The sequence below is a fragment of the Tenrec ecaudatus genome, chromosome 5 (genome assembly GCF_050624435.1).
Source record: "Tenrec ecaudatus isolate mTenEca1 chromosome 5, mTenEca1.hap1, whole genome shotgun sequence".
NCBI lineage: Eukaryota > Metazoa > Chordata > Mammalia > Afrosoricida > Tenrecidae > Tenrec > Tenrec ecaudatus.
In genome coordinates, this window is record NC_134534.1 from 146,099,351 (window position 1) to 146,118,762 (window position 19,412).

Below are 19,412 nucleotides of genomic sequence, written 5' to 3' on the forward strand. Positions count from 1 at the left end.
AGCAGTGAGTTCATGTTCCCGGAAGGAGCAAGTCAGAAAGGAGGTGAACGTGGCTGCACAAGTCCAAGGATGTAACCAACGTACAGTCACATTCAGTGTATCTGCAGAAACCGATGAACTGGTGTATGTTTTTAAGTGTACATTTTCAATACCCACCAAATAAATAAAGCCTACAAAGTAAAATTCTACACTGATCCTCCCAAATATCTAAGAATTAGTGGAAAACGGTTCTTTCAGTGTTTTCTTTCATTTCATCTATCATTCACTAAAGGATTGATGATAAAACTACTGATGATTAACGGTAGTCAAGAGTGTGACTGGCATTTAAATCATGCCTCCACCACTAACTACGTGTATAAACCTGAAAAAATTCCTTCACCCCTCTGTGCCTAAGCTTTCTCGCCTGTTAAAGGGGAGATAGTAACAGCACCTAGTTCTAAAGTTTGTTCTGAAAATTAAATGAAGACAGCACCCGGTGAGCACTCACTGACTAGTAGCCGTGGTTTCACAACAGTCTGAACTCTGGTCAAACCTTGAGAGCACATAGAGACATGTCTAGTAAGGCTGGCACTTCCAAATGAGATCATCTCATAGCTAAAAAGCACATTTTAAATTATGATCCAAATGTGTATGGGAAAAAGGAACAATAACAACAATAAAACCATGCTTCCTTATCTACACAAAGACAGAAATAGTTCTGAAAATTACATATCCAATTAATAACAACAGTTCCTTCTGGAATAGGAAAAAATTGCTGGCTATGTATGCACATGGGAGCATTCATCTTTTACTCTATACAGTTCTTTATTGTAAATTTTAACTTTTATGAAACTGTTCCTATTGTTTATTACTAAATCAATGCGTATATATATATGTACACACACACATATATATATAAGCTTGATATCTATGTTAAAAATCCATTCCTGGTTGACTCAGAAAAATCAGTAGTTATAAATGTAAGTAAAACTACAAGTATAAAAGCAATGATAAAGTCTTATTGCACAAAGTTCTTTATATCCTTAAATTTAAAATCTAATCCATATTGTAATATTTGGCAAAGGATTCAATATTAATCATCAAAAAAGTCTACATTTTCAAATGCCTACATAAACTTTACTCTTTTTCTTTACATCTGCCAGCTATTCTTTTTTTTTTAATCATCTAATAGGGGCTCAAACAACTCTTATCAAAATCCACACATACATCAATTGTGTAAAGCACATTTGTACACTCATTGCCCTCATCATTCTCAAAATATTTGCTCTCCACCTAAGCCCCTGGCGTCAGCTCCTCATTTTTCCCCCCCCTCCCAGCTATTCTCTTTAAAGAACAAAAAATTTACATGACCCAACAAATTTTTCCAAAACTCTTCCATTTGTTTGCATAAAGCCCCAAATCCAAATCCACTGTGTGAATGCGAGCTAAGAAAGAGTATTTTTATTGCTAGGAGTAGTACAGGTAACTTCTCAAAATGCTAGCTGACTCAGAGAAATAATTAACTCAGGTTTTTTCAGTCTTTGGAGTCTGTCAAATAGCAGCATTTTAGCAATGCTCAAAAACAATAGCTTAGATTACCTTTCCAGAGAGCAAAAGAAAGTATTTTTTCATAACAATTGTTTTAAAAAAAAAAAACTGCGTTCGTGTGCTCTCCCCTGGTTAAAAAAAACAAACACTATAGTTCATAATATGATGGCTCAGAATAAGTATCTAGCAGTTGGCTTTTACTTCTGGGGAAGGAAGATCTAGATGCTAACATATAATTACTACTAGACGACCTTATACAAATAACCTCTATACATCAAACTCTTCCTGGATAAAGGAGAATCAGCCACAACTGATAAAATGAAATTTTAAAGCACTGTAAATAGTATAAACCCTTTTTAAAATATATTATTTTGCAATACATATATAATTTTTTGCTATATCTAGTAGCTCAAAATTAGTTATTAGATTAGTTATTAGATTGCTTGTGACTCCACAATGTTAAGTTTTCAATAGAAAACATTGATAATTGAGTTCATGATCATAAATTGATTACTACCTAGAATGACCTTCTGCCCTTTGACTGTTCTATTGTTCTCATTTTACCATTCAAACATTTATACAGTGCCTATCCCCTTGTTCTCTAGAGCTCCTATCTGGTCCAGTGAGAGTACAACTGCATCATAGTTATTTCGTGTCTATGTCCCATAATGGAATTATGTGTACAGTTCTATGGGAGTACAGAGTAAGAAGTTAAGAGTTAAGCTTCTCAGTGGAACTGAGCCTCAAGGGATGAAGGGGAAAGGTCATTCTGGAAGGCAAAACAGCAGAAAGGGCACTTGTTCCAGAAACAGTAAGCACTGTCACATAGCGAGTGCACAGAGATTGACGCAAAGGAAAAGAGTAGTAGAAGATAAAACTGGGGTACAAATGAGGCACTTTAAAAGGACTTCATCATGCTAAAAACCAGCAGGACAACAGCAAAGGTTTTTGAACAAATATCAACTACTTCTAATAACAGTAAGTACAAAAAAGAATTAAAATGTTCTCAAACTGATTATGGTGATGATTGTACAACTCTTTTTAAATTGTATTATACATGAATTATATGCCAATAAAACTTTTTTTAAAAAGTATGAACTGTCTCATTAATCTAGTATATGTGAGAGAAGCTTGGGCAGGAGAGTTAGTCTTTATTTAGAACAGTGGTTCTCAACCTGTGGGCCGAGACCCCTTTGGGTAGCAATGAAAATAATCTTATGGTTGGGGGTCACAACATGAGGAACTGTATGAAAGGGTCGCGGCATTAGAAAGGCTGAGAACCACTGCTTTAGAACATTTCAGCAGCTAACAAATATGATTTTTCTTGATTTAAAACATACATTTTAAACCAATCTCACCATCTTTTCACTGAAACTCTAGCACTCTATCAAACAAAATAGACAGCCCACTTTAGTATGAATTCCACTGAAGATAACCAAATAGGAGCCTGCATAGATAAAAAGTAAATTTAACCGCAACTAACACCAACTAATGGAGGTTAGACACTAACTGGATGCACTTCCCACAGTTAGCAGCTTGAGATAATAGATACAGCTCGCCAGTCCTTACCCATTACTCTGAAAAGGAGCAGAGAAGAGAATGAATGTGGAGTCATCTGTGGGGATAAATAGCCTGACCTTAGGAACATGTACCTTTTACACTGTTCGTGTTGTTGCTGGTCGGCTTGGCTTACAGTAACTCCAGGTGAGCAGAGCACCACTGCTCTGTAGGATTTTCCAGAGTGAGACCTTTCTAAAGCAAATTGCCAAGCCTATCTTCCAAGGTGCCTTGGAGTATTTTTTGAACCATCAGTTTTTCAGCTTATTCACTTGCCTCACCCAGAGACATTTACAGAAGTCAAATAAATTACTTTCTTACAAAAACCAGCACCTCCTAATGACCTTTCTAATGTCTGCCAACAAGAAAAAACTAAGTATCTGTTCAGACAAACCCACAAACAGAATCAGTGGATGCTGTTCTCGGGAACACCGGAGACAGGATCTTTGTGGTCATGGTAAGATATGTGAAGAAATAGGAAAGAAATGGTCTCGGTTGCTGAGTTTTGGAGATTCTTTCTTTGCAATGACTGCTTTGCCATGTCCTTGGAGCATGCCATATCAGTCCTGTCTCTGTGCCCGCCCTTGTGCTATTCTTTCCACTCCAAGTTCTTTTCCGGACTGACTCTACATTCTGTCCTTTTTCAAAGTCCTAAATTGCATCTCATCCATAAAACTTTCCCTAAATCTTAGCCCATAAAGAATTGCTCTCTTGGTGACGTCTCAATGGACAAATTAGCACACTTGTCTCTTTTTCCCTTCACTTTCTGACATTTTTATTTTCACTCCTCCTGCCAATCTGGGCTATGCCCCTACTAAAACCACATCACATCTACACTATGATAGCACCTTGGCATAGCAGAGTGACTGTGAGGTTAGAAGCCCTGGTGGCATACTGGTTACTATACTTTACACTGCTAACCCTAAGGTCAGCAGTTCAAAACCTCCCACTATTCCTTGGGGGGAAAGATAAGACTTTTTACTCCTGTAAAGAGTTAGTCGTGGAAAGCCACAGGCAGTTCTACTTTGCCCTACAAGGGTGCTATGAGTTTTAGCCTGCAAAGCAGTGTTTCCCAAAATGGGTAATACCACTCTCCAGGGGGAGCTGCAAAAGCAGCTATCTACACTTTATCCAGTTTATGGTCTACGTACAGAAGTTTGTAATGCCAGGAGGCACTAAGCAATGCCTACCTTACCTCACCCCAACTCTTTCCCCAGCTCCTGCCCCAGAAAAGGGGGCAGTAGGCCAAGTAAGTTCGGAAACCTATGCTCTAGTCTAGAGTCAAGAATCAGAACTATCTGAATTCAAATCACAGCTATGACATTTATAAACTGCGTGAACTTTAGCAAATTAACTTAATCTCACTTTGTCCCAACTGCCTCATAAATTATGGCAAATATGGGCATAACAGGCACCTACTTCAAACAGTTATTTGAAAATTAAGTAAATTAACACACAAAGCACTTAGGATGGAGCATAGTACATAAGTTATCTGTTAGCCACTTTTCCTTGCTCCCGGCCACTCCACACACCATTGTGGTATCACTCTGTCACCTACTCAGGACTCTCGAGACATGGCCTTCACTAGCCCACAGGTCCATGTCCTTAAGCTTGGTAGTCAGGCACTGCATGATCTACTCGCTTACCCACTCACCATCTATTTCATACAAGAGTGGGGAACAGACACATCGGCAGAGTCCTCCTCCTCCAAGGTTGACAATTAATTACAAAGACAAGACATAACCATACAATCATCTCACAGAATGGAAGTTCACCTACAGCTATTTTCCAGAAGAAACCAACAAATTCAGTTTCAGCATCATTTGAAAGATGCCAAACTCATTCAAAATAATCTGCTTTCACCAGTGTTATTTCACTCTCCTTCCCAGAGAAGGAAGACTTAAACCTCACCTTTCCTTAACTTTTATCTATTTACCTATATTTTAAAGTCCAATTCAAACACTAGCAGTTTAGTACTTAAGCTTACATCATAATCAAGTGTTCTCAAGGTCAGGTTTCCTTCGCTAGCTAAAATATAAAGTCCTTGAAGGAAACAACAGTTTCTTGTCAGTTCTTCCCCTACCAACACGAGGCCCTCCACTAAGATGATCCTGATAGACCAGGTCCTCCAAAATAGTTTGTTACAAGAAAAAAAAATGAGATTGGAAGTAGACTACTGTTCAACTACTAACTTGTCACTTATCCCCTAAACTTCAAGTCAAACAATGTCATCCACATCACAAGGAGGCAGTTCACTCACTGGCCTTCTATGTAACCACTCTACCTCAAGTCAATAGAAGGACTAATACTCAGTCTATTTTCTACCACCAGTTGTAAAGTGCTTGGTCGCCAAAGTGGAGTGAAAGATAACAGGCAGGACACTGACAAACTACTATCTCTGAAATGGCATCTTGGGTTAAACATTGGACTGCTAACCACAAAACTGGAGGTTCAAATCTACCAGCCACTCTGCTTGTGTAAACACGTACAGTCTCAGAAACCCTAAGGAGGAGTTCTACTCTGTACTGTAAGGTCCCTGTGAGTTAGAATTGGCTCAATGGATTTGCTTGTTTGTTTTGGTTATATCTGAGTCATCATTTTGAGGATTAGGTGTACCTGCCCCAAGCCCTGGTATTTTCAATGGCCTCCTATGTATGTGAAAGCTGGACAATAAAGGAAGGCAGCAGAAGAACTGTCCCATTTGAATTACAGTGTTAGAGAAGAATAATGACTATATTATGAACTGTCAAAAGAACAAACAAATCTGTTTGGAAAGAAATAAACTCCACATGCTCCTTAAAGGTGAGGATGGCAAGACTTCATCTCACACAAGTTAGGCCTGTTATCTGTCTCTGGAGGACACCATGCTTGGTAAAGTAGAGTCAGTAAAAATATAAAGACCCTCTGTGAGATGGATCAACACAGTGGCTGCAACAACGGGTTCAAAGATAGTAGCAATTTTGAGGATGGTGCAGGATTGGCATGGTTTCCTTCTGTTGTACACCCGGCTACGGTAAGTCAGAACCAACTCAGCAGCACCTAAACACATTAACAACATACCCCTGAAAAGATGATTTGGGGAAGATTATTCAATTTTGTTTATGGCAAACCTGTAATCCTCCGATATACAGGCTTAAACATAGTAACACATTTCATTAATTTAGCATTAAAAAGTGTCATCTAAAATGAGGAGCTGATACCAAGGGCTCAAGTAGAAAGTAAATGTTTTGAGAATGATAACAGCAAAAGATGTACAAATGTGCTGGACACAATGAATATATGTGGATTGTGACAAGAGTTGTACAATGATTTTTTTAAAAAGAGAAATCTGGTAGTAAAAAATTTCCCAACATCAAAAAAAAAAGTATCACCTAAATTTTCACCTGGTTCATTAGATTTTACCACTTTTCTACAATGAACATTACCTGTTTATTTCTCCTAGCTTTTAATAAACTCCCATGACCAATGCGCAATGCAATCGTCACTCACAAATGAAAGTCAACCAGCTCATTACTAACTTTCCACTTCCCAGCTTTCTACTTTCCATTGACCTAAAGTGCCAATCTAGACAAAGTTCTCAATTTCATGTGCTTACACTAAAAAATTATTTCTATATATGCCATCACACACATATACACACAGACACACACAAATTAATTTCTCATTGCCTTCCTAGAATTTAAAAGCCTGCAACAAACTGTGAAGAGCAGTTTGGAAGCATTTCCCTCTCCCCAAGTACTGAGTCTTAAGAAAGGGTGTAACTTCAATGATTATCTCAATCTTACAAGAACAGTACATACTACTCTCACCTGATAAAAAACCAAGGCTTAAAAATGTCAATTAAAAAAAGAGGGGGGGGGGGAAAGTCCGTGATTACTTTGTTATAAACAGAAATTTTCCGGAATTTACAGTAGGCCAAGGGGTTTTCAATAGTCCCTGTAGCTACGAGCTAACTGCAGTAGATATTTGGTCAATTGTCTTCTTTGGGATTGTGTACAGTGTCTAGCATATACACTTGATGCTCCATAAACAGATACTGGGTGATCAAACTTAAATTTTGAGTTTGATATCTAATTCTCAAAAGAACCCTTTTCCAAAAAAAAAAAAAAAAAGAACCCTTTTCCTTGGCAGGAACTGACTGGTCATTTGCTTTTGTTACATTGGATGGTACAATAAAGTAATAGCCTTATAATCTTGACTATTATTGTGCTAATGAAGGAAGTAAAAATGGTAGAAATAAGTTCTTCTAATTAGCATATTTGGGTCAAGGTTTTAACATATCTCAATTCACACACTGTACAGTCACTATTCATATATCTGAGTCATGTCAAAGTTAGCTATTATGAGGGCTTTATTAGACTGCTCATGCAATGACTAATTCTCAAATAAGTGAAAGAAAAACTCAGTCTCCTTTAAGTGTTGGATCAAAGTAAAGAATAAAAGAAAGTACATGTGCAGAGAATGCACTGAGATTAAACCTGCTCTCTGATTCGGTTGGACCTTCATGGTTGCCTAGATACAAAAACGGTAAAAGAATAAAAGCTAGTGAAGGTATCAGTAGTTAATGATTTTGTTGAACTAGATTACTGGGAAGATGAGCTCTGTGAATATTCACTTTGAAAGATTATGAGTAACCTATTAAGTTTCAAAAGTACCCAAATTTTCATTTTCAAGGAGGGAAAAGGGGGTCGGTCGGTCTGTGCCACAGGTAATGAGCATCTGCCGTTGTACAGAAAAATTCCCATACTCTTCAGTTGTCATCCTACACAGAGTAGGGTGCAGGTATTATGCAAGCACAAAGCACTTTAGCGATCTCTTCCTCCTTTCTTTAAAAATAATTTATATAATAACTCCAAAATTCAGTCGCTCCAAAAGTATGCTTTCTCTCTTCCCTTTGAGGCTCAGATGTCTCTCATTTCAAAACACTATTCTTGAAGATGTAAAGTCTTCTTTTAAGCAAGACAATCATTTAACCCAGAAAGGGGCAAAAAGTCAGGAGATGAAACCCGAGATATTCCTATTAGTCTTACATAACTTACTTTTAGTTGGAAATTAGTCAGTAGCTCATCAAAAACAATAAGCTTAAGCCCAAAACTGAGCTCTCTCCTATACTCTCCACACACACATCGAGTTTTAAAAACTGAAATGACCTAACACAATCTTTTTCTTTGTATTCTTAAAATATAAGCACCCGTACACATGGTATTAGGCCAACTTAAAATGTTAGAATGGTTACACTTGACATGAAGAACACGGAATTGACCCTATCACAAGTAGGTAATACAATAATAATTGGACGAGTTCCATACACAAAGATGTTCATTTCCACACATAAACTTTCAAATGCCACCTCTGTAAGTACATCTTAAGTAGGGTTCTCAGAACAGAGCTCCAGGAAACATGAAAAAGCAATTTTCAACAGCAAGGTGCAGCTGTTCACCGAAATGGTAAAGGGACCTCAGAAAATGTCCAAGTCACAGTTCTTCAAACTTGATTCAATTACGTAGGTTACAGTACTGAAAGTTGCTGCTGTAGGCAAACATGCAACAAATCTTTCCAAAAAGAAAGGCTGTTTGCATTGCCCTTACTCGAAAGACTGATCACAACGCGACCAAAAGCTGTGTTAAGCACATCTCCACGCTGAGCCGCTGGAACGCCAGGGAAATGCTGCCGGGATTCCCGCACTGCTCTGGGAATCGCTGCTGGCTGTCTTAATCAAGGAGAGGTGGGGACGGAGGGAAACACAAAGAAGGGACGGCCAAGTTCACCTTTCTACAAAGAGGACTAAGTTTCACTATCTAGTGTCAGGGTTTGGGATTTCACTGGGAATGACCACATTATCAAGCTATCACTGCCCTCCTGGGGCATTTAATTACAACACCAGCTCTGTTTTCCATTCAACCCGTTCAATGAAATCTGCACTAGAAACAGGCACACCAAAAAAAAATGGGGGACTCCGTGGCCTGGCTGCCAGTTGTCTAGGTGCGAAAACCTTGGGGTGCTGCCGGCTTGATGCCTCTCACAGACAAGCAACGAAAAAAAGCAAAGACAGTTGGACAACGAACGTGGTGACATTACCTTGCCCGTCTTGTGGTCAAACCAGACGAGCGCATGGTTCCTGGACAGCACTTTGCAGTCGAAGGTGGCATTATTCTGCGCGGGTCGACAGCGGGCCACCGAGCGGCCGATTTTGATGGGCTCGTCCAGGTAGACATGGCGCTCCTGAAACGGGTGCGAGTTCGGGCGGCAAGTGAAGATGGCCAGGGCTGACGGCATCGAGGACAGACGGGGTGTCTCTCCTAGCAGAGACAAAGAGGGCTTCCTCCGGATCCGGGCTGCTCTTCCCAAGCCTATCCCCCCCAAAACGTTCAACTACAGCTCACTGCGCATTGTCTAAGCATCACCAGCGGGCATCAACAACTCTTCACTTGGGCGAGGAGACCGGCGAGCGCAAGCCCCATCACCTCCTTTAAAAGCCGGCTGTGCCCAGATCACAAAAAGCCCCCCGTCCGCAGAGCTCAATCCATCCTCTTCCCTGGACAAAAATCGGCTCCACCATCGGGCGGCTCGGGCCGAGAAAACTCCTGGAAGACAGTTTGGGGACTGGAGGTGCCGACGCAGCTGAGTCAGACGCCAATTCTCGGGTTCGGTTTGGGATCGCGGCCGCGCTCCCCCCTCGGTGGCGGAAACGTTACAGCACTGCAGCATGAAGGAAGGGTCGCTTCGGGGCCGCGGGGGACGTCCCTGGGGGCCGAAGGACGGGGCGGCCAGCGCCTCCGGGCAGCCCTGCCCGTGGTGCTCGAGGGCCTCGGGGGTGCAAGGTCCCGAAGCGGGGGCAGCGAAGGGGCGGCAAGGGGCTCTGGGCGGCCAGCGGGCTAGGCGGTCCGCACGCCCCGCTCCTCTGCGGAGGCTGCCCGCGGGAGAGGGCGCGGGGTCCCCGGGCCGCCGCGAGCCCAGGCGGCGGCGCCGACGGACCTGGGCGCGGGCAGCGGCTGGGCCGGGGTTCCCGGGCACCTGGCGGGCGTCCCCGCGCGCAGGGCGGGGATCCGGCTCGGCAGGCCGGTGCGGACCGCGGAGGCGCCCGCCCGCGACCCCGGGGAGACGCGTGGGTCCCGGCCGGCGGGAAGTTGGTCCGTGACCGTGGGACGTCCGGGTCGCGGCTCAGCACCCGGGCCGGCGGCGCTCAGGGTCGCCTCCGCGAGGGTCGCATCGCAGGGACGGCAGCCGCGGCTCCCGGCGGACGAGGCGGGAGGGGGGGGGGGGAGGCCGGCCCTGGGCTTGCGGAGAGGCCTGGAGGCCCCGGCAGAGTCCGCCGCTACGTCCCCGGCTCGGGGCCCGCGGGGCGCGCTCAGGCGGTGCCCGCCGAGGCAGGAAACTTTCCGACCTGGTGGAGGAAATATCAAAACAAACGGCCGTCAGGCGCCGGTGCCCGCCCGCCTCAGCCCAAGCCCAGCTCAGCCCGCCTCTCGCCGGCCCCCGCGGCCGGACACCTCCTCGGCCGGCCTTCCCGCGGACGGAGCGCGGGGACTGGAGCCCGGACACCTCGGCCCCCGCCGCCGCCCCCGCCGCTGCCGCCGCCGCCGCCGCCGCAGCTTACCTTGCCAGCGCCGGCCGCCATAGTGACTCTGACTGAGACCTACCCGGTGCACCGCCGCGGGAGCGCGCACCCTTCAAAGGCCCGCCTACCCCTGCTCGCGCTCCGTAGTCGCGAGACGTCACGTGAGCGACGCCGCGGCGGCCATGTTGGTCCAGGGCAGAGGAGCGGGTAGGTTGTTTGTAACGCCCCTTTGAGGGCCATCCTTGTGAAGGGCTGCCAGCTTCAAACCAGGGGATCACCTTGACGACCATTTTGGTTAAGGGCAAGGAAGACTCAGCGAGCTGAAGAGTGTTTAAGCGAAACCTGCCGGCATTCTACTGCACCTACGGATAAGAAGGGACCGGCTTTCCTCCATTGTATATACTATGGTGCTCGTTGAAAACTCCAACGATGAAAAAGAACAGACACATCCAATCGAGATGTTCATTAACAGCCATCTTATTTGTGGGTAAAATGATGCCCTCATCCACCCACTCCTGGCCGTCTCATGGCTGAGCAGCTCAACTCCTACAAGTCTCACAACTTGTGCATCAGAGGAATAAAAAAGGATTTCCAGTGAATCAACCGTTGGTCTGGTTTTAGTTGGTAAAAGGCCCCAAATTCAAGTATATTTTACAGAGACTGTCTTTATTAGGTCTTACAAACAGGACAAAAATAATTAATCCAGATGAGGGAGACCACCAGCGTGAGGCCAATCTTCTGTCCAAGGATTCAGAGACTCATGGCTAATTAAGTAGGACAGAGAGGATTGTCACAAAATCATGATTCGCAACAGATCCATTCACCATAGGTGCACGAGGAACTGGACGCAGGACAGGGATCAAAGTTTGGGCGTGCGCAATAAGAGCCAGCAACACCACGTCGCAGCAAGGCATCCACTAAGAATCCCCGGTGCTCACAACCATGCCCTCCCAGTGGATGGGGACAGAGACCAGCCAGGGCGGGAGGACATCAAAGTGAAGGCCAGGTGTTGGCTCTCTCTTTTTAGGTTCCACCTCCACCTGCTTCCCTTGTCTCTACCCTTCCTGGAGATGGCACGTTCTCTCCCTCTTTCCGTTCTGCCACGCCTCCTTACCTAGTCTCCACGTCTCTCCGCGTGGCCCTTTACACAGCGCTCCACATTTTCCCAAGATCACCCATTTTGTTTTCCTTTTCTTTTTTTAATAAATCATTTTATTGGTGCTCTTACCGCTCTTATAACAATCCTGCATCAATTGAGATTATCCATTCTTGCCTGTGAGGATGTAAAAGCTCTATTTTCACTCATAAAGGTTTACTGTGACTTACAATTGTGCTTCTGCCGTGTGTGAATTCTTTCTACATATAGAAGCCAGAATCAAGGAAAACCATCCCCAAATGCTAATATTTTTGCTACCGTGACGCAGATATCCCTCTTGACTTCCTAAGTCAAACCTCCGAGGTAAACTTCCCAGGCTCAGGAGAACACTTGGGTGTCCCTGGAGGCGGGGGTGAATCTCTTGGCTTCACCTTCTGGTCACATTCCTGCCTTTCCACTCTCATGTTTCACCATGACGAAGTGGAGTCCTTCTGGTGGCATACTAGGCTGCGCTTGGAACTGCAAGGCTGCACTTGGAAAGCCCCTGTCTCTCTGTGGGAGGGAGATGGGGCTCTCTGCTCCCATCAGCAAGTACAGTCTCAGAGGCAAGTCAACCTTGTCCTATGGCATTGCTCGAAGGGAGCATCTCCTCAGAGGCAGTGAGTTTGTGGCCTACTGTTTCTGGAGGCCCATGTCAAGGTGGGCACCCTTGAGCCCTGTATCTGGCCACCCACCCCACATGCCAGCCTTTCTACTCCCCCATGTTTTACTCCGTGCCCTTCTCCTGCAGCCTCTTTGTCTCTCATGTCACCTGTGCAGAACCATGGCCCTGCACTTCTGTTCCTGAGTCCCTCTTCCACCTTCTTTCCCTCTTCTGGGACATTTCACTCCCTATTTGGGCTGTCTTCTTTTTAATCTATGTAACTGCTACCGCCTCATGCTGTTTAATCACTATCTATTAGTCTCTATGTTCAAGTGAACTCACTCTATCTTGTTTTTTTCAATCCCTTGGCTTTTCTAAAATTCTGCAGGAAAGCTAGGCGCATGGTCTTCTACTGCCTCATTACAAAAATGGACTCCCTTTCCCCATCAGAAGTTACCCACTGACCCAGCCATGTGTTAGTGGGAGCTAAATTTTGGGTTATCTAATGCCTTTCCTGACCGTTCAGACATCCTTCTTCCAAATTATAGAGTAACCAAGGGGCAAGGGCCCTTGTTTTATAGAGTTGAGCTCTGCTTTGTTTGGGGTTTGGGTTTTTGTTTTCTTGTTTGTTTTTTTCCTTTTTCCAAGCCACGGCCCAAAATCATTTGGGAAGTCATTGAAAAATCGCCAACCCTGTCATTCCAAAGACCACTCGAGAGGCTTCTTCAGCCCCGCCTATGTCGCCTTTCTCCCTGCACAGTGAATGGCCCCCTACACTGGTCTATTTACATCCTTGGTTCCAATTTCATTGAGTTAGTAAATAGATAACCATGGATCCCAATTTCCCAATAGGAGACCACATTCAGATTTGGCCAGAAGACAGATCCTGTGGCTCTGAGTAGCCTACTATTCCAAGCCGCACAAATTGATATGATGCCACCATCAGCTGGTGGTTCCGGAAAATGAACCATGAGCCCATGGTCCTCTGATGCCTAGTTTGCTTTCTAGAAGACACTTTGGGTTTGGCCATAGATTTAAAGTGGAGTCCCAACTGCCAAGGACAGAGACATCAGTCTGAGGCCCTCAGGTTCCAAGGTGTGGCAAAGAAAGCAGATGGTCCCAGCTACCCATCGGAATAGTGGCTGGGGTCTTAAAGGCTTGTATTCAAACAAGCAGCCATCTACATGAGACGTGAACTAGATCCACAGGGAAGAAGTACACCAGCCTATGTGATCCAAAGATGATGATAGCAAAAATCCAAACACGATGACCAAAAAGTATCAGAGCCTGAATTGTGAACACCCAATTTGTAGAAGGTGATGGAGGACTGTGGGAGCCCCAGATCCATCTGCAGAGTCTCTAGTCAGATTAACCTCTAGCACATCCCCTCTGGTCACAGTCGAGGGATGTGCCCAGCTTTCCTATCTGACAGAGATGATTGTAAACTTGACTATGGTGGAAGGGATTAAGGTATAATCTGATACCTGGTCAGTTGACATTCCTCTTGACCCAACCTGAATTTGCTCTAGGTTTAAATATTTCTTACTTGTTCCATGACAGAAATTTCCTCTCTGGCTGTTTGATATTTATAGTATTATTTTTCTTTCTTTTTTGTTTTTTTATTGTTTCTGTTAGGTTTCCCAGTTTATAAAGCCCAGGAGGAGTAGATACATGGAGACAATAACTGATGCACTGGTTTATCAAGGGTGGGAGGGGGAAAGGGTGAGGCAATGTGGGGAGCAAATAATGAATGCAGCAGGAGAGGAGGGAGCCCACAATTGATTGTGATGATGTATATACAACTTTCTTAAAGCAACTTAACTATGAAAGTGTTTATGATATGTGAATTTTTGTATCAATAAACTTTTATTTTTAAAGTGACCTAGCCAGCTACTCAGAAAATCCAGAGCAATACCTAGATGCCTTCCAGTACCTCACCCTACCCTGATCTGGCCTGGAAAGATGTCATCATAAATCCAGGACAAACCATGATGCATTTTGAGAAAGTGTGAGTACTGAAGGAGCCCAGGAAATCCGCAGGCGGCTTACATGTGATGAATGAAAACTAGCCAGAGCGAGAATCAGCTGTGCTGCCCACGACCCGGGATTATAAGGAGTCCACTAAAAGGTGAGCATGGGAGCACTTTCTAGTGTGTATCAAGGCCGGACTAAAGTCAAGGTGGCAATAGACTTCAGGCAAGGAGGAGCAGTTCCCGGAACCCCCCAGGACTGGTGGGGAAGAGTCATAAAGGTTGGCAGACAGACAGTATGCTTTTTTGTTTTGTTTTGTTTGGGGGGGAGGGGGTTTGCTAGTTTTTCCCCTTTTTTTCTCTCTCTTCATTCAATCTTTTGTTTTCTTTTTGTTTTGTCTCTGTTATTGTTGCTTTGCCTACCTATATAAGATAGGCATGGGAAGCAAGCCCAAGTAGGAAGCAATGGGACTGACAGTTCTGGAGGGACTTGTGGGGAGAGAGAGGTGGAGGAAAGGAGCGGTGAGCAAACAACGCCATAGACAGGGGAACAACTAGGGAATTAAAAGCAACAGGGAGGAAAACGTAGAGCTCTCGGTGGTGTTGGAGCAACAGCAGTCTATCTGAGAGGAATTCCTAAGAGGCAGAAGGGCGAGCATGATGGTGAGGCAGGAGGAAGGTAAAAGGAAACAGAGGAAAGATCTAGTATGCAAAGCTATGGATAAAGGTATAAACATAGGTGTACACTTATGTAAATATATTAATTCATAAAAATAGAGGTATTGGCCTATGTAAATATATTTATATGGCAATACACTGAGGAAGTGGACAGACTTTGGGCCTCTGCTCAAGTCCTTACTCAAAGCAAGAACACTTTGTTCTAATAACCTGGCATTCTATAATGCTCACCCTCCCAGCAGGATTGCTGAAGTCAAATGGGTGCATGAGCAAATATGGTAAAGAAAGCTGATGGTGTCCGGCTATCAAAAGATATAGTGTCTGGGGTCTTAAAGGCTTGAAGATAAACAAGCAGCCATCTAGCAGAGAAGCAAGCTTAACCGTCCAATTGCGCTTACTGGACCCATGATTAGTTGTGGGGTGCTGGCATTCCCCCCACATTTCTTGACCAGTCGGATCCCCCAAGTTGAATTTCATAGGTCCCCTGTTAGTATTGACCACAATGGGATGGACCTCAACCCCCAAAGGTAGCTACATACTTCTCAAACTCACCAATCAGGTGGCATTTCACAAATGTCGTTTTTCCAGTACCACCGTCACCCACCGGTACGAGTTTGAACAGGACTTGGGGTTCTCCTTGGGTTGCCAACGTGATGGATCTTTGAGAAGTATCTCCAGGCTGCATCTGACAGGCATGGAAAGATGGTGGAAGTGCAATTCAAATGCCCCTTTTATGTTTTTTGAAGAATCTTCATCAATTCACAAATGTCTATTGAACTATTACTGTGCTCCGGGTACTTTATTCTGTAGCAATAAGGATGCCCTGGAAGGCTTTCATTTCAGAGGATGAAAAAATGTTCATTTTAGGAAACTTTTATCTTGTAGGTTAATATGGAATGAAGTAAGATAGAGCTCTCTGTAACTCTCTAATGAGGAGGACATGAACGTACAAATGAGCAATGCATTCTTTCATTCTATAAATATTGAATTAAATGCCTACTGGGAGACAAATACTTTGGAAGGGCCTAGAAATCAAACAATGAAGAGAAAAAATATACTCCTTTGAGTTGCTCATAATTTTGGTAATGACACAGCAAAATTGTTGTTCTATGAAGAGAAATGGAAGCGTGAAGAAATTGGGGTTTTTTTTAGTCTCCACATCATGCTTGCTAAAGTAGATCAGAAAAAGAAGAAAAAACACCCTCAAAATGATAGGTGGACTGTAAGAGCCCCCAATAAAATGACTTTAAATAAATGAATACATTTTTTAAAGATAGATTGACAGTGTGGCTGCAACCCTGAACTGAAACATAACAACCATGGTGAGGCTGGCACAGGCGGGGCAGTGATTCATTTTGTTGTGTGTAAATGGGTCGCTATGAATCAGAGCTGACTTGATGACCCCTCACAGGAACAGCAGTCATTCGGCCTCCATTGAGTTCTTTCTGATCATTGACCAGCAAGGTGAAAAGCTTTGCCCCCAGGAAGAGTGTGTTTGAAAGTGGACTCCCGGCACTCCCCTACCAGACCAACACAGGTCCCCCTCCCCCTCAGAGACTTGCCCTATGTGCCCTTGATGAAAATTGGAGCGCAAGCGTGGCTTAGTTATGAGCCATACCCTGAGGGCCCGGAGCCAATCTTTTCTTTCCAAGTCTTTCAAATCTGCTGTAGTGCACACAACATATTCCAATCATGGTCCTTCTTCCACTTCTGTAGTCTTGCCTGCAACTGTGATGAATTGATCTGCTTCCAGTCATGACTTTGTAGCTGTTTTCTTTGTGCTCCATGTCCTATTGAGGTGTTTGCATTTCTGTGAATCTTTGGATGACACTGTTGCTTTGAGCTGATGGTGTTGTTTACCCGCATGATTTCTCTCTGTCTCTGTCTTGTCTTTGTCCTGTTTAAGACTGAATGAATGTGTCTTGATAACTGATGTTGAATTTGGGGTCTCTTTTCTCCCCTAAAGGAGGTCTGATGGCCTAGTGGGTTCCAAGGTAGGTTGCTAACCACAAGGTCAACAGTTCTAACCCATCAGCCCTTTCTTGGGAGAAAGATGAGACTTCCTGCTCCAATTAAGATTTACAAACTCTGAAACTCACTCACAGGAGTGAGTTTCTACTCTGTCCTGTCTCATCGCTGAGTTGGAATTGACTAGCTGGCAGTGAGTTTGTTTTGTTTGTGGGTTTTGTTTTCTAGTATTTCCTCTATTCCTCTAGAACAGGGTGAAAGTTTACAGAGCAAACTGGTTTTCCACTCAACAGCTCATACATATTTTGTTTCATAACATTAATTGCAATGGGGAACATAACGTAACAGCACTCTTCCCAATTCTTCCTATGTTTTCCATTTCCATTTGTCTTTCTATCCAGTGCTGTGCTTTCTATCCTGTCCCCTGGGTAAAGCTTTCCTTTTGCATACGCTTGGTTTTTCTAAGAAGGGTGTACCTTCCTATCGTTATTGTCCACCTCATATGCTTGGCTATTCAGTGGCTCAAAGTTGACCCACACTTATGAGTGCAGTTGAAGGCTCCACGTGGGTCTCAGGACTGGAGATACCGTAGTGCCGAGTGCCCCAGGAGTTCTTCCAGTCTCCATCAGACCAGCAAGCTTGCTCTTTTCCATGGCTTCGAGTTTTGTTCCATGTTTTTCGCCCACCATATCCTAGACCCTGTATTGCGTCCTTTTCAGAACCGTCAGAAGTGATCATTGAGCACCATCTAGTTCTTCACGTCTCAGGGTGCTAAAGGCTAGGGTTCACATCTTCAATTTTCTTCACAAAGCTCTCCTCTGAACAGGGAAAGACAGATAGTTGCAGATTAGAATGCCATTCACAGACAGTTAAGACCCCACTTGTTACTCCCCAAAGCACGATGTAGATGGTTATCTTTTTAAATCATTTTACTGGGGGCTCATACAACTTTTATCACAGTTCATACATACATCCATTGTGTCAAGCACATTTGTACATATGTTGCCTTTATCATTTTCAAAACCATTTCTTCGACTTGAACCCTTGGTATCAGCTCCTCCTTTTTTGCCCTCCTTCCCTGACTTTCCCTTCCTCATGAATCCCAGATAATTTTTAAATTATTATTTTTTCATGTCTTACACTGACCAATGTCTCCCTTCTCCCACTTTTCTATTGTCTGTCCCCCTGGGAAGGGGTTATATGTAGATCATTGTAATCAGTTCCTCCTTTCTCCCTCCGCCTCCCCTTCCCCTCCTGGTATTGCTACTCTCATTATTGGTCCTGAGGGGTTTATCTGTCCTGGGTTCCCTGTGTTTCCAGGTCTTATCTCTACCACTGTACATACTCTGATCTAGCTGGATTTGTAAGGTAGAATCAGGGTCATGATAGTGGGGGGATGGGGAGAGGAAGCATTAAAGAACTAGAGGAAAGTTGCTTCATCGGTGCTATACTGCACCCTGCCTGGTTTGTCTCTTCCTTGTGACCCTTCTGTAAGGGGATGTTCAATTGTCTACAGATGGGCTTTGAGTCTCTACTCTGCACTGCCCCTCACTCTCAATGATATGATATTTTGTTCTGGGTCTTTGATGTCTGATATCTGATTTTATCGACACCTCATGATCACATAGACGGGTGTGCTTCTTCCATGTGGACTTTGTTGCTTCTCAGCTAGATGATGACTGCTTGTTTATCTTCAAGTCTTTAATACCCCAGATGCTATCTCTTTTTCAAAAAAATTTTAGTAAATCATTTTATCGGGGTTCATATAACTCTTATCATAATCCATACATGCATCAATTGATTAAAGCACCCTTATACATTCGTTGCCCTCATCATTCTCAAAATTCACCTTCCATTTGGGTTCCTGGAATCAGCTCATTTTCCTTTTTTCCCTCCCCATCCCTCCCCGCTCCCCACCTCCGAGACACTGTCTTTTGAAGACCGGGCACCATCAGCTTTCTTCCCCACATTTGCTATGCACCCAATTTGTCTTCAGTGATTGTGTCAGGAAGGTGTGCATCATGGAATTCCAGGTTATTAGAACAAAGTGTTCTTGTGTTGAGGGAGTACTTTAGTAGGGGCCCAATATCCATCTGCTACCTTAATACTTAACATATAAATATATGTACATAGATCTATTTCCCTATATTTTATATAAATGTATTTGCATATGTACATGCCTGTATTCACCCTCTATAAATGTCCTTTGCCTCCTAGTTCTTTCCTCTATTTCCTTTTAGTTTCCTCTTGTCTCACTATCATGTTCGACCTTCATTTGTGTTTCAGTAATTCCTCTCCGTTACATTGCCCTTGATCAAGCCCCACCAGGCATCCTATGCCCTCCTTGCCATCGATTTTATTTTTTCTTTTTTTGCCATCGATTTTGAATCACTTGTTGTTCCCTTCTCCCTGGGT

General features: G+C 43.9%; 1 protein-coding gene across 6 annotated transcripts in view; it reads right to left on the reverse strand.

Moving 5' to 3' along the window:
- The window catches only part of SLMAP (sarcolemma associated protein), a 153,764-nt gene extending 144,404 nt beyond the window's left edge, over nt 1–9,360 (reverse strand). For all 6 annotated transcript variants that reach the window (XM_075549998.1, XM_075549995.1, XM_075549997.1 and 3 more), the window contains exon 1: nt 9,163–9,360. In XM_075549998.1, the coding sequence (XP_075406113.1) occupies nt 9,163–9,360 (198 nt within the window). The remainder of the gene's footprint in view (nt 1–9,162) is intronic.
- Nucleotides 9,361–19,412: the final 10,052 nt, after the last annotated feature.